Genomic DNA, 12,905 nt, shown 5'->3' with positions numbered 1-12,905 from the left:
TCTTTCCTTCTTTCTTTGTCTTTCATTTTTCTTTCTTCCTTTTCTTTTGCTTTCCTTTTCCTTTCTTTTCCTATTTTCTTCTTTTTCTTTCTTCCCTTTTTCTTTTCTTCTTTCTTCCTTGCTCTTTTCTTTCCTTTCTTCACTTGTTCTTTTCTTTCTTCCCTTCTTTCATTTTTTCTTTCTTTCCTTTCTCCCTTCCTTTTCTTTTCCTTTCTTTCTTTCCTTTTTTTCTTTCTCTTTTCCTGTTATCTTCCCTTTCTTTCTTCTTTCTTTCTTTCTTCCCTTTTTTGTTCTTTCTTCTTTCTTTCATTCTTTCTTTTTGCCCTGTTGCTTTCCTCTTTCTTTCTTTCTTTTTCTTTTCTTTCCACAATGCCTCCATTTGGGGAAAAAACAAAAAGGCATCTAACCAAGCGGCTGAAAAACTGCTAGCCTGGCATTGCAGGCGGGCTTTGACTTCCAGCCATTGGTTAGGGACCCTTCAGTTCCCACAGCACCGGGGGGGAAGAGACTTACGACCGTTTTTCACCCTTACGACCAAGGTCACGCGATCCAAATTTGGACCCTTGGCAACTGGCGGCCTTCTGACAAGCAAAATCAATTACAGCTGGGGGCGGCAGATTCGCTTAAGGACCATATGATTTACTTAGCACCCGTGGTGAGAAAGGGTCTCTATTCTACTTATGGCCCGGATGAGCTGCCTGCCCAGGGGGAGGGGTGGGATTGATCCGTCCGAGGCGGTGGGAGATTAAAGCCGGATCAAAACACGACAAGGGCGAGGTGGGGAGCAGATTAGAACAAAAAGCAATAATTAGCACACCCCGGATTTGATTTCTTTGTGGGGGGGGGGCGGGGGGCTTTTAGGGCAGCGTATTTTACTTGGTGTCAGATTTACGGGCTTCGCACGTTCCGCCAAGTCACGCGTTCGCCGCGAGGTGGCGCCCGCGGGCGCCCATCCCTTCCCCACCCCCCCTCTCTTCCTCCCTCCCTCCCTCCGGCAAAGCGGCGCAGGAGCACGTAGGGGGGCGTAGCTTCAAAAGCGATGGCGTCGGCCACGCAGGCGCAGTAGTGGCCAAGATGGCGGCGCCCATGGCGGCGGCGGCAGTAGCGGGAAGCGCCGGGGTGCCGGAGGAGCTCGAAGCGCCGGCAGCGGCGCCGGCGGCAGCAACAACAACAACGCCGGCGGGGCCTTCGCGTCCGGCTCGGCTCCCGCTCTCTCGCGTGAAGGCGCTAGTGAAGGCCGACCCTGACGTCAGCCTGGCCAGCCAGGAGGCAGTCTTCATCTTGGCGCGCGCCGCGGTGAGTGGGCGGGGCGGCGCCTCCCGGGCCAATCAGGAGCCGGCCTTGCCTGCGCCAGGTGGGGCGTGGCTTCGCGGTTTTACTGCTCGGCGCCGCCGGAGGGCGCTGTTGAGTCTCGCTCTGGGTGGGATGGGGCACCACGCGGAGATCCCGGGCAGGCTGGAACAGGCGCTCTGCTCAGGCTCAGAGGTTGACCTGGTTGGCTAAGGAGAGACTCCCAGCTGAGCGGGCGGATCAAGGCCCACGGTGGAACTCCGGGGGAGATTCTCTTCTGCTGCCAGCCGGGACTCTCCGTCCTACCTTGCAGGGAGGGAGCCACTTTTGCTGGGCAAAGGAGGGCCGGGAGGTGGGAGCTCCCTTGCAGGGAGGAGGACTCCCCCCATGACACACACACACACAGGTGCCTCAAGCTGCCCTTGGCCGGCCAGGGTTGGGGGGCGGAGGTCTCTGCCAGGCTTCCCCAGAGGCTCCGCCTCCCTCCCACCACTAGGGACGGCTGCCTGAGGCCCCTGCAGTGGAACCGCTGCCTGCCTGTCCCTTGTCTGATCTGCCTCCCCCCTCCCCGCCCCTTCTGCCTCCCCAGGAGCTGTTTGTGGAGACCATCTCCAAGGACGCCTTCATCCACACCCAGCAGGGGAAGAGGAAGACTCTGCAGAGGAAGGACCTGGGTGGGTTAGCCTCCTCCTCCTCCTCCTCCTCCTCTTTGCAAACCCCTCTCCCTTCTAGCCCTGATGCTGTTACCTAGCTGGATCACGAAACGTCTGCATGGAAACAACAAAGCACCCAAGACCCCCTCCCCAGTCCTCCTCCTCCTCCTCCCCCCACTGATCAGCAAGGACGTGGTCTGTGCAACTGGGCTGCAGCAGCTCCATCTGAGCCCACCTACCATTTGGGGAGGGGGATATTGCCATCCTGGAGGGGGCAGCACTCTCCCCCCTTCCCAGCCTCTCCCACTTCCCCAGGGCACATCGCATGGGCTCCGCTTGGGGATTGGTCACCTGTCCAGTCTGTGGGTGGCCTGACCCTCACCCAAGTTGGTCTGAGCCATGACAAAAAAAATCACCTGGTGGTAACATTTCCAGCCCAGCAGTCCAGCTCACAAAAGTCCAGTTTTCAATTTTTAGTCTTTGGGCTTTTTCAGTTGTTGTGGGCTCTGGTGGGATGAGCTGGGTTTAATATTTTTTTTCTTACCACAGATTTCTATTTGTTCTTTTTTTCCCTCCATACCATTTTTTATTATATTTTTCATTCTGTTCTAAATTTCCTCCAGTCAAAACCATTCAACAGCATATCCTCACCAACAACAAATCTTAAATTTAAAATAAAATAAAAATAAAACGGGTGTCGGTTTTTCTTTCTGCAGACAATGCCATTGAAGCCCTGGATGAGTTTGCCTTCCTGGAAGGTAAGGACCCTGGTGGTGCATCTGCCTGACTTAAAGGAAAATATTTCCTGGGGTGTTTAGTTCCCGCCAGCAGCCAAACCAAACCACCTTCGGGGTCATCGTGCGACTGACAGCTTTATTAAAAGCTTTCCCGGGTCTTTCAACCGGAGCGTTTGCGGGCTGGGATAAAAAGGAGCATAAATAGCATAACTGGTTGGGTGGCTTCATAATGATGATGGGGATGAAGGACTCTTTTAACAGATCATTTATTTAACAGAGTTGGAAGGGACCTTGGAGGTCATCTAGTCCAACCCCCCCGCCCAAGCAGGAGACCCTCCACCACGGCAATCCAGCCTCTTCTTGAAAGCCTCCAGGGATGAAACTCCCACAACTTCTGAAGGCAACTTCTCTTCCATTGGTTGATTGTTCTCCCTGTCAGAAAATTTCTCCTTATTTCCAAGGTTGAATCTCTCCTTGGTCAGTTTCCATCCATTATTTCTTGTCTGGCCTTCAGGGGCTTTGGGGAGAATCGCTTGACCCCTTCCTCTTCCTCTCTGGGGCAGCCCCTCCCTCAAATATTGGAAGATGCTCTCCTGTCTCCCCTGGTCCTTCTCTTCCCTAGACTAGCCAGGCCCAGTTCCTGCAACCGTCTGTCATATGTTTTAGCCTCCAGCCCCCTCATCATCCTGGTTGCTCTTCTCTGCCCTTTTTCTAGAGTCTCGAGGTCTTTTTTTATGGTGTGGTGACCAAAAACTGGACGCAGAATATTCCGGGTGTGGCCTTACTAAGGCTCTTAGCCTGGAGGGTTGTGGGCCTCCTCCAAAGGCTACCTGCTGGCAGACAGGTGGGCTTCCTTGGGCAGGCGGTGGGCCACTGTGAAGATAAGCTGATGGACTAGACAAGAGTTTCTCAGATTTAGTAGCTTTTAAAGTGGGTGGACTTCAACTCCCAGAATTCCTGCTGGTTGGGGAATTCTGGGAATTGGAGTCCACCTGTCTCAATAAGTGGCCAATTTGGAGCCAGTCTTTTCCTGGGCCCAGCCGCATAAACTGTTGGCTCTTTTTGTGCTATTTCTGGACCCCGAAGGTCAAAATCTGAACAAAGCCCTCAAGAATTGAAGTGGTGCAAGCTATTCTAATGAAATTGCAAGACAGTTTAAAAACATTAGCGAAAATTACATTGCAAGTCAAAGAAAGGAATTTTCTTTGGGGGTGATAGGATAGCAGTCTTGCAATATTTGAGGGGCTGTCCCAGAGAAGGGGGGGTGTCACTCTGTTCTTCAAAGCCCCTGAAGGCAGGACAAGAAGCAACGGATGGAAACTAATCATGGAGAGAACCAACCTGGAATTAAGGAGAAACTTCTCAACAGGGAGGACAATTCACCAGTGGAACTGCTTGCCACCAGAAGAGACTTGACTGCTACTTGACTGAAATGGGGTAGGTTCTCCTGCTTGAGGAGGGGCTGGACTAGAAGACCTCCAAGGACCCTTCCAGCTCTATTCTCTATTGTAAATAACAAAGGCAACAGAAAGACTGCATGATTTAACCCAGGAAGCAGAGAGAGAAAATATTTTGCCCAGGAGAAAAACGGAATTCTCAAAAATGTGTGTTCTTTTAAAATCCAGGAACACTGGACTGACCCTTTTGGAAGACGCGTCCTGGGAAGGAAAGGCCGAGGGGCTGCCTCCCTCCCTCCTCACCTGCCAAGGAAGACCCTCCGAGAAATCCCTCTGTATAGAGCCAGTGGTGTGATTTGTACATAATGCGGTGTATTTTCTCTTAATACATGTATTTTTTTCCATATCCTGTGTTATCGTCTGGATTTTACATGGCTCCCTCGAAGTGCGTCTGTGGGATTTCACAAGGGGGGGCGGGGAGGCCTGCCCCCTAAGTGCCCAGATCAGGTGTGCGATCAGGTGTATATTGGGGGGGGGGGGAAACGAGGTTTTTTTTTGGGGGGGGGTTGAGCATATCAGTGGCTGCTGTTGAAGTAATTCCCCGTTAGGAGAATGAGCGCATACAGGGAGAGGTATTTGAGAGGAGTGTTGGAATAATACACACACAGCACACAGATACACCGTACAGTAAATGTAGGTTTTTACTTCCAGAAAGGTTTAAGCAAACTCCAAAATAAGCAATCCAAAGTCATTCACAGGTAAATTCAGTCAGTTTTCAATCCAGGGATGATCCAAATATCAAATTCCAGTGTCAAAAACAGTTCAGTAGCATACTTACATTAAATCCAGTAATATCAGTCAATTAGAAGAAATGGAGGAATGACAATATTTTCCAACAGAAGGAAACAGAGTCACACTCTCTTCTAAGACTCAGACTAAACAAACCAGGTTTCTGGCTCCATCTTATGGCGGTTTGAGAAACCACACCCAATTGCATGGTCTTGCATTCCCTTAAAGATATAGTACTAAAATGTTTATCCTGGTTTATCTATTTCTAACCCAAATACCTGTTAGGTGACTCATATTCCTAACAATGACCCCCCCAGCCTGCTTGCATCAATGCGGGTGGCAGGCAAGCCCCCCCCCTCTGGTGCCCATCTCTGCGGGGGGCAGCGGCAGCCTGTAAACTGTAGCCCCCCGTTTCCCCAACCCGGTTTATTATCCACCCTATAGCATCTTTTTTGGGAGAGGCCCACCCCCCAACCCTTGGGAAACCCGACCAAAACTTGGGCCAGTCAAATAATAAAACAGAATAGAAGAACAGAGCTGGAAGGAACCCTGGAGGTCTTCTAGTCCAACCCCCTGCCTAGGCAGGAAACCCAACACCACTTCCGCCAAACGGCTGTCTAAATCTCTTCTTAAAAACTTCCAGTGTTGGAGCGTGCACAACTTCTGGGGGGGCAAGTTGTCCCACTGATTAATTGCACCAATAAACCCACCGATTTATTAGTAAGACAAAACAGTAAATAAAACAAAATAGACGCCATAAAATAGATGATAAAATATAGTACAAGAATGAAAAGAAACATGGATGTAAAAGGAAACAGTGTGAAAGCAGCGTGAAAAGCGTTCGATCCCAGTTCTATCGAAAGGTGGGGAGGGGGCTCTTCCCTTTGGGGGTGCAAGGAGTGGGGGAGCTCGCCTTGCGGAACTGGGGAGGGGCTGTTCTCTCTAGGAAGGGGGGACCCCTTGCCAGAGGATCTGAGGGTATTTGTGGGGTGTGGGTGTGAAAGGAGACCCTTGGCCCATTTGCACCAGCTGTTTGGGGTAAGTCCCCTTTTCCCTTCCTGATCTTTGGGTGATCAAAGAGACACTTTCGGCCACCTCTATTTGTGTCCCCCCCCCCTTTCTTCTTCGGGACATGAAAGGCAGACGGGGTGGGGGGGCTGCTCCAGGTGGGGCCAGGCCGGCTGCCCCCTGCGGAGAAGCAGATCCCTGTCACCTGGGCAGGCTTTGAAGTGGGGGCCGGTGCCCAGCGGTCCCCCTGTCCCGCTGGCTGGGGCGTCCTGAGCTGGCTCCACAGTCGACCGACAGTTCCCCCCCGCTCAACGGCCCCAATATAAACCCCAGGACCGCCCCACCCCAGACACACAAGCCAGGAACCTTCCCCGCTGGAAGCATGAAGCTCCTGGCCTGGCTGACCTGCCTCTCCGGCCTTCTCCTGGGTGAGTCCTCCTCGCCCCCCGGACCCCTTTCCCCAGCCCCCTTTGGGAAAGACGGAGGGGGGGGTCCAGAAGGCCCCCAAAGGGCTACTTCAGGAAGAGGGGGCTGGGTGTGGGGGGGAAAGGGGACACCTCCCTTGCAGGAAGATTGCGGGAGGGAAGTTGGCTCCGACTACCTAGCCCATGCTCCTCAGCCAGCACGCTGGGATGGCTGGGGGTGGGGTGGGGGGGGTGAGAGATGCAGCTGGAGGGGAGCAGGTGAGAGGGAGGCAGCCAGGGGAGTCCAGGGTGGCCCCAAGTCAGGACCTTTCTGATTATACCTGCAGCTTCACCTGGGCTGCCCAGCCTCCTTCCTGAAATACATTTCGTCCCTCGGCTTTCAGCCCAAGGCAAGCAAACAAGGCACTTCCAGGGGAAAAAAAAAAAAAAAACAGAGGATAATAAACTGGTTTTAAAAGTCTACCCTCGTTCTGCTTCAGAAAACCAGAAAACTTTTGCCACAGAGGGAAATACCCAAATAGCTGCAGAATTTATCCTCGTCAACTGTTTATTAACTAATTGCTAAATCGACTAGTTGCCTTTAAAAAGTTTTCAGAAATTAAAAGAAAACAAGAACAAATTACATAAAAGGCCAATTCTGGGTGATTTTTTGAGGGCCAGAGAGCGCCACAACAGATAACAGAGAATCAGAGTTGGGACCTTGTAGGTCATCTAGTCCAACCCGCCGCCCAAGCAGGAAACGCTACACCATTTCTGACAAATAGCAGTCCAGTCTCTTCTTGAAACAAGGATGTCGGTGCCTGCAAGAATGAAAACACATGGGGGGAGAATGCAAACAATTTAAATTCTGGCCAGAATTCTCTTTTTTTTTTAAAAAAAAAGCACCATTCTTTTTTTTTCTTTTTGGAAATATGCGGCTCTTTGGTAGTAAGTGTGAAAAATGGTCATAAGTCACTTGTGTTTGGTGCCTTTGTAATTATAAACCAGGACTCTCCAAACCTGGCTACTTTAAGACTTGTGGATTTCAACTTCCAGAATTCTGGGAGTTGAAGTCCACAAGTCTTAAAGTTGCCAAGTTTGGATACCCTGCTCTTACCTAACCTCCTTGCTAACACCTGGGCAGGAAAAGCCAGAGGTACAAGGACAGGTAAGGCGAAACCTGGCTCAGAAACAGTCACTGTGAGAGGGACCTTGGAGTCCCAGTGGACGATCCCTTAAACGTGAGCCTCTGTTTATACAAGCCAGGATTGCATTTAGATCAAGGGTCTCCAAACTTGACATCTTGAAGACTTTGTGGACTTCCACTCCCAGAATTCCTCCTCCAGTCATGTTAGCTCGGGAATTCTGGGAGTTGGAAGCCCACAAAGTCTTCAAGATGTCAAGTTTGAAGAGCCGTGACCTAAACGCAATCCTGGCTTGTATAAACAGAGGCGTAGAATCAACATGAAGTATTAGCACCACTTTATAAAGCCTTAATAAGGCACTTGTGTTCGGTGCCATTGTAATTATAAACCAGGAGTCTGGCTGGAGAATTCTGGGATATGAAGTCCACAAGTCTTAAAATGGCCAAAGTTGGGGATCTCTGTTATAAACCGTCACTAAATTCATGGTTGTAACTCAAGGACTTACCTGCAGTCTGTTAAAGAAAAGAATCCTGCTTCCTTATCGGATCCCAATAAGATGGCTAAGTGATTGTAAGCCTCCCAGAGGTCAATGCATTTTATAATGTTATAATATATATATTATAGGCTGTCTTTTATAAAAGCAAAATACCATTCAGGCATCATCACAAAATCTACAGAACTGTAAAGCCTACAAACTTGGAAATTTGGCACCTATGTTCCTCTTGGCTTCTAGGGGCTCACTAAGAAAGGATTTTTCCAAATGACCATCAGAGCATTAGAATTTCCATTATTATTATTATTATTATTATTATTATTATTATTATTATTATTATTATTATTATTATTAACACGCCCTGATGCTAAGGAGTTCAACTCCCCCTCCCCACCTGAAAAGAAATCTCTTCCAAATGCAAAACACAAGCAGAGGAGTTTTAGTTTCAGTTTCACACCAGCACCAAGTACCTTTACCACAGAACAGTTGAGCTAAGCCACGCCCAGGCTCCTTGCTGTCTCCTTGCTGACACAGCAAACACTGTTTCAATTTCCAAACAGCCCTCAACTCTTTTTCACACTGACAGGACACCAGCCAGATGAATATACCGATGGATGCTGGGAGGCAGAGGCAGAATTTTTCTCCCCCTTATTTTCGTTCCCCCCCCCCAAACTAAGCCCGACCACATCGCTTCCTAGCGAAGCACACGGGTAAAGAGCCAGTAAATAAATAAGTGGAAAGCAAGAATTGGGGGTCTGCACTTCAACATGGCGGTCAAGAATCGTCCCCTTCGGTGCCAGGGGCCCTGCCTTCTCCGTTTGGCCAGGGTCAAAAGTCCAGCAGATGGACGTCAAAAAACCCTCTGGAGGAAAAAGTAGAATTTTCGCTGGAGGAAAAAGTGGTTTTGGGGGGGCAGCCTGTCCAAGACACCCCCGAATTTCAGAAGAAGTTGGGAGGGCTTTGAAGAAGGCACTGGACATTTGTCTGAAACGGCCCAGGGCCTCCTGCTTGAGCGGGGGGGGGGGTTGGACTAGAAGACCTCCAAGGTCCCTCTGCCAACCCTGCAGTTCTTCTCTGCTGTTGTGACAGAGCAAGTAATCAGTGGGACAGCCGGCCTCCTGGAGTGGTGGTGGGCGCTCCGTCCCTGGAGAGTTTCAACCATGTGACAAGGCTGGTGTAAGGCTCCTGCTTTGTGCAGGGGGTTGGACTAGATGACCTCTAAAGTCCCTTCCCACACTGCTCTTCTCTTTTCCCCTCTTCTGTTCTTTCCTCTCTTCTTCTCTCTTCTCCTGTCTACCTTCTCTCTTCTGTTCTCCTCTCTTCTCTTCTCTTCTCTCTTCTCTTCTCTTCTCTCCTCTCCTCCATTCCCTTCTCTCCTCTCCTCTCCTCTCCTCTCCTCTCCTCCAGTCCCTTCCTTCCTCTCCTCTCTTCTCCCTACCTCCCTTCCCTTCCCTCCTCTCTTCTCCTCTCCTCTCCTCCATTCCCTTCTCTCCTCTCCCCTCCTCTCTCCCCTCCCCTCTCCTCTCCCCCCTCTCTCCTCTCTCTTCTCCCCTCCCTCTCCTCTCCTCTCCTCTCTCCTCTCCTCTCTTTTCTTCTCTACCTTCTCTTCTCTTCTCTTCTCTCCTCTCCTCTCCTCTCCTCTCCCCTCCCTCTCTCTCCTCTCCTCTCTCTTTCTTCTCTACCTTCCTCTTCTCTTCTCTCTCTCTCTCTCCTCTCCTCTCCTCTCCTCTCCTCTCCTCTCCTCTCTCTCTCTCTTCTCCTCTCCCCTCCCCTCACCTCTCCTCTCCCTCCTCCTCTCTTCTCTCTTCTCCTCTCCTCCTCTCTCCTCTCCTCTCTTTTCTTCTCTACCTTCTCTTCTCTTCTCTCCTCTCCTCTCCTCTCCTCTCCCTCTCCTCTCCTCTCCCTCCCCTCTCCTCTCCTCTCCTCTCTTTTCTTCTCTACCTTCCTCTTCTCTTCTTCTCTCCTCTCCTCTCCTCTCCTCTCCTCTCCTCTCTCTCTCCTCTCTTCTCCTCTCCCTCCTCCCTCTCACCTCTCCCTCTCCCTCCTCTCTCCTCTCTTCTCCTCTCTCTCCTCTCTCCTCTCCTCTCTTTTCTTCTCTACCTTCTCTTCTCTTCTCTCCTCTCCTCTCCTCTCCTCTCCCCCTCCCTCTCCCTCTCCTCTCCTCTCCTCTCTTTTCTTCTCTACCTTCCTCTTCTCTTCTCTCCTCTCCTCTCCTCTCCTCTCCTCTCCTCTCCTCTCTCCTCTCTTCTCCTTTCCTTTCCTTTCCTCCCCTCTCCTCTCCTCTCTCCTCTCCTCCCCTCTCCTCTCTTAAGGGATTCTTCCCTGAGTCTCTGAGCTGCCCCTCCCTGCAGACTGTGAACCTGACCCCATTTGTGCCCCCAGGTCTCGGAGTGGCCGCCTGGCCAGAAGGTGCCCGAAACCTGGCGGCCGAGCGAGTCTGTTGCAAGAGACAAAGTCGCCTGGTCTTCCTCGGACAAGGTGAGTTGGGACGAAGCGCTTCCTGACAAAACGGATCCCCTCCCTCCTCTGTTTCGCTCCAGGGCGTTGGCTTTGTAAGGGCCTTCCCTCCCTCCCTCCCTCCCTCCCGCCAGGGGTGGAGGCGGGAAAGATCAAAGAACTGAAGAAGATCAAAGAGGGTGGAAGAAGAGGCTGGACAGACCCCTGTCTGAAACGGCATAGGGTCTCCTTCCTGAGCAGAGGGTCGACTAGAGGACCTCCAGGGTCCCTTCCGGTTTTATTCTGATTGCAAAGGCCTTGAGACGAAACCACAGGAAGAAGAGCTGCAGGTTTGCGGTCTGGCGAGTCTAAAGAAACGAAGGACTAGGGGTGACATGATAGCAGCCTTCCAGGACTTGAGGGGCTGCCCCACAGAAGAGGAGGGGGCAGCACAGGACACCCCAAAAACCTCCAAGGTTTCAATCAGAATAGAGCGGGTCCTCTAGTCCAACCGGCTGCTCAAACAGATCATCTGGGCAGACAGTTATCCAACGTCTTCCTATAAAGGCCTCCTGTGACGGAGCTTCTCCTTTTTGTAAATGTTTTTATTTTATTCTATACAAACCATCCACCTTCCCTTTAAACAGTGTGTCACCTGGGTACAAATACCTTGTGCAATAACCATCACAATTTATACCTATTCCTTGCTTGATATTAATACTCTATTCTTTTTTTAAAAAAAACAATTTTATTGGTTTTTTTAAAAACCAAACAAACAGAATATTAAAAACATCAGCTCTTTTCCATACATATATACAAGCAGTGTGTCGGTTGGTCTATCGGTTTTGTGCATTCATTTCGTAGTCTCAATTACAGTTACATTACATAATAACTCATATTATCAATCAAAACTTATATATCCTAGTATCACTATTAGAAAATCATTTGACTATAATTTTATTCATTTATACTTTATGAGATAACTATAATTTAAGTAGTTTATTCTATAACAAATCATATAGTCATACCAAGTCTATCCTAAAAACACTTTATAGATATGATATCAAATAACAAAAAAAAGATATCTTTTTATATATTCCTTGTTATCTAACATTCTAAATATTCTATTATTGTATTTTATCATCCAACCATTGATAGAAAAGGTCCCAAATTTTATAGAATCGTTTATCCTCTTGCTCTCTGATTTCAAATGTCAATCTACTCATCTCAGCATACTCCAATATTTTCTTAATAATTTCTTCCTGCGATGGTATTTTTAATTAATACTCTATTCTTACTTCATACTGATATTCTTAATATATCTAATTCTTATAACATTCCCCATCTTAAATTTTTTAATTCTTTTCACATGCTTACTATTTTTCACTCATCTTCTTTACTTTCTAACTTTGATATTTATTCTTTGGCCATTGATAATATAATTCCCATACCAAATAATATTCAGTTCGTTCTTTCTCTTTGATTGCAAAGGTTAATCTGTTCATTTCTGCACATTCTAATATTTTCCGGATCACCTCTTCAGTCAGAATCTCTTCACTTGTCCAATGTTGTGCACATATGCAATTCAAGCTGCAGTTAATTCAGGAATGATTAAATATGTATTCTCTTTACTATAAGTTTCAGGTAAGATCCCCAACAGAAATATTTCAGGTTTTAAATCAATATGTTGCTGTATCGTTTTTTCCAGCCACATGCATTTTTGTCCAATATCTTTTAGCTTCTATGCACATCCACCACGTAGCAACCACCACTTCTGGTGGCAGGCTGTTCCACTGGTTAATTGTCCTCACTGTTAGGAAATTCCTCCTTAGTTCTAAGTCGCTTCTCTCCTTGATGAGTTTCCATCCCTTGCTTCTTCTCCTGCCCTCAGGGGGCTTTGGAAGATAGATTGACTGCCTCTTCTTTGGGGCAGCCCCTGTGATACTGGAAGGCTGCTATCCTGTCCTCTCTGGTCCTTCCTTTCTCTAGACTAGCTGTACTCAATTCCATTTTTTTTTCTTCCTCGCCAGACGTAAAGTGCTGGTGGGGCTTTCTCCATGGAGCTGGGCGGGCAGAGGGTCTGCGTGTTCTGACCCAAACCTGGTTCCAAGGAAACAAACACAAAACGGAGGTCACAGCAAAACCTTCTCACGATTCTTTACGAATTCTGTTCCTTCCCGGTTAAAAGCCTGTTCCAAACAGTGTCTCTGATAAGAACGAGCCTTGCCAAAGTGGTGCAAGGCTGCCAAGAACACGAGATAAAGTGGCCAAGAAATAGTTCAAACACAAAAAGTCTCCAAATACAAACTGAGAAAGTCCAAACGTCCACCAGGCTTGAGGGAAAAAACTTCTTTGCTTCCTGCAAAGAACTGCAGTTTCTCAGCTGGCTTTTATCTCTGAAGGGAGGGGCCATGACCTTGCAGCCTTATTCCCGAGTCGCCCGTGCTGCTGCAGCTGCTCTGTCCTTCGAGCAGCCCTGCGCGCACGTGCCCTGGGCCCAGGCTCCTCGGGGGCCTCTTCCTCAGCGCTGCCAGCCTCCACAACCTCCGAAGG

At 49.1% G+C, this 12,905-nt stretch overlaps 2 protein-coding genes across 2 annotated transcripts in view; both read left to right on the top strand.

Moving 5' to 3' along the window:
* Positions 1–1,050: 1,050 nt before the first annotated feature.
* POLE4 (DNA polymerase epsilon 4, accessory subunit) lies at positions 1,051–4,483 on the top strand. Its single transcript, XM_026725005.2, has 4 exons — positions 1,051–1,296; positions 1,880–1,964; positions 2,660–2,701; positions 4,306–4,483. The coding sequence occupies exons 1-4, from the start codon at positions 1,075–1,077 to the stop codon at positions 4,317–4,319; spliced, it is 363 nt and encodes a 120-aa protein (XP_026580790.2). The 5' UTR covers positions 1,051–1,074; the 3' UTR covers positions 4,320–4,483.
* A 4,200-nt stretch (positions 4,484–8,683) lies between these two features.
* The window catches only part of LOC148128424 (uncharacterized), a 10,063-nt gene continuing 5,841 nt past the window's right edge, over positions 8,684–12,905 (top strand). The window contains exons 1-2 of the mRNA XM_087937323.1: positions 8,684–8,743; positions 10,229–10,394. Coding sequence (XP_087793449.1) covers positions 8,684–8,743; positions 10,229–10,394 — 226 coding nt within the window. The remainder of the gene's footprint in view (positions 8,744–10,228; positions 10,395–12,905) is intronic.

The sequence above is a fragment of the Pseudonaja textilis genome, chromosome 1 (genome assembly GCF_049901715.1).
Source record: "Pseudonaja textilis isolate UNSWEBS1 chromosome 1, rPseTex1.2, whole genome shotgun sequence".
NCBI lineage: Eukaryota > Metazoa > Chordata > Lepidosauria > Squamata > Elapidae > Pseudonaja > Pseudonaja textilis.
Note: the sequence above shows the minus strand (reverse complement) of the source record. Positions and strands in the feature narration are given on the sequence as shown.

Excerpts from the sequence above, each read along its gene's own strand:
- POLE4 (XM_026725005.2), top strand. The coding sequence starts at position 1,075 with ATGGCGGCGCCCATGGCGGCGGCGGCAGTAGCGGGAAGCGCCGGGGTG. Across the intron at positions 1,297-1,879 it reads TCATCTTGGCGCGCGCCGCG|GAGCTGTTTGTGGAGACCAT; the intron begins GTGAGTGGGCGG and ends CTGCCTCCCCAG. Across the intron at positions 1,965-2,659 it reads TCTGCAGAGGAAGGACCTGG|ACAATGCCATTGAAGCCCTG; the intron begins GTGGGTTAGCCT and ends TTCTTTCTGCAG.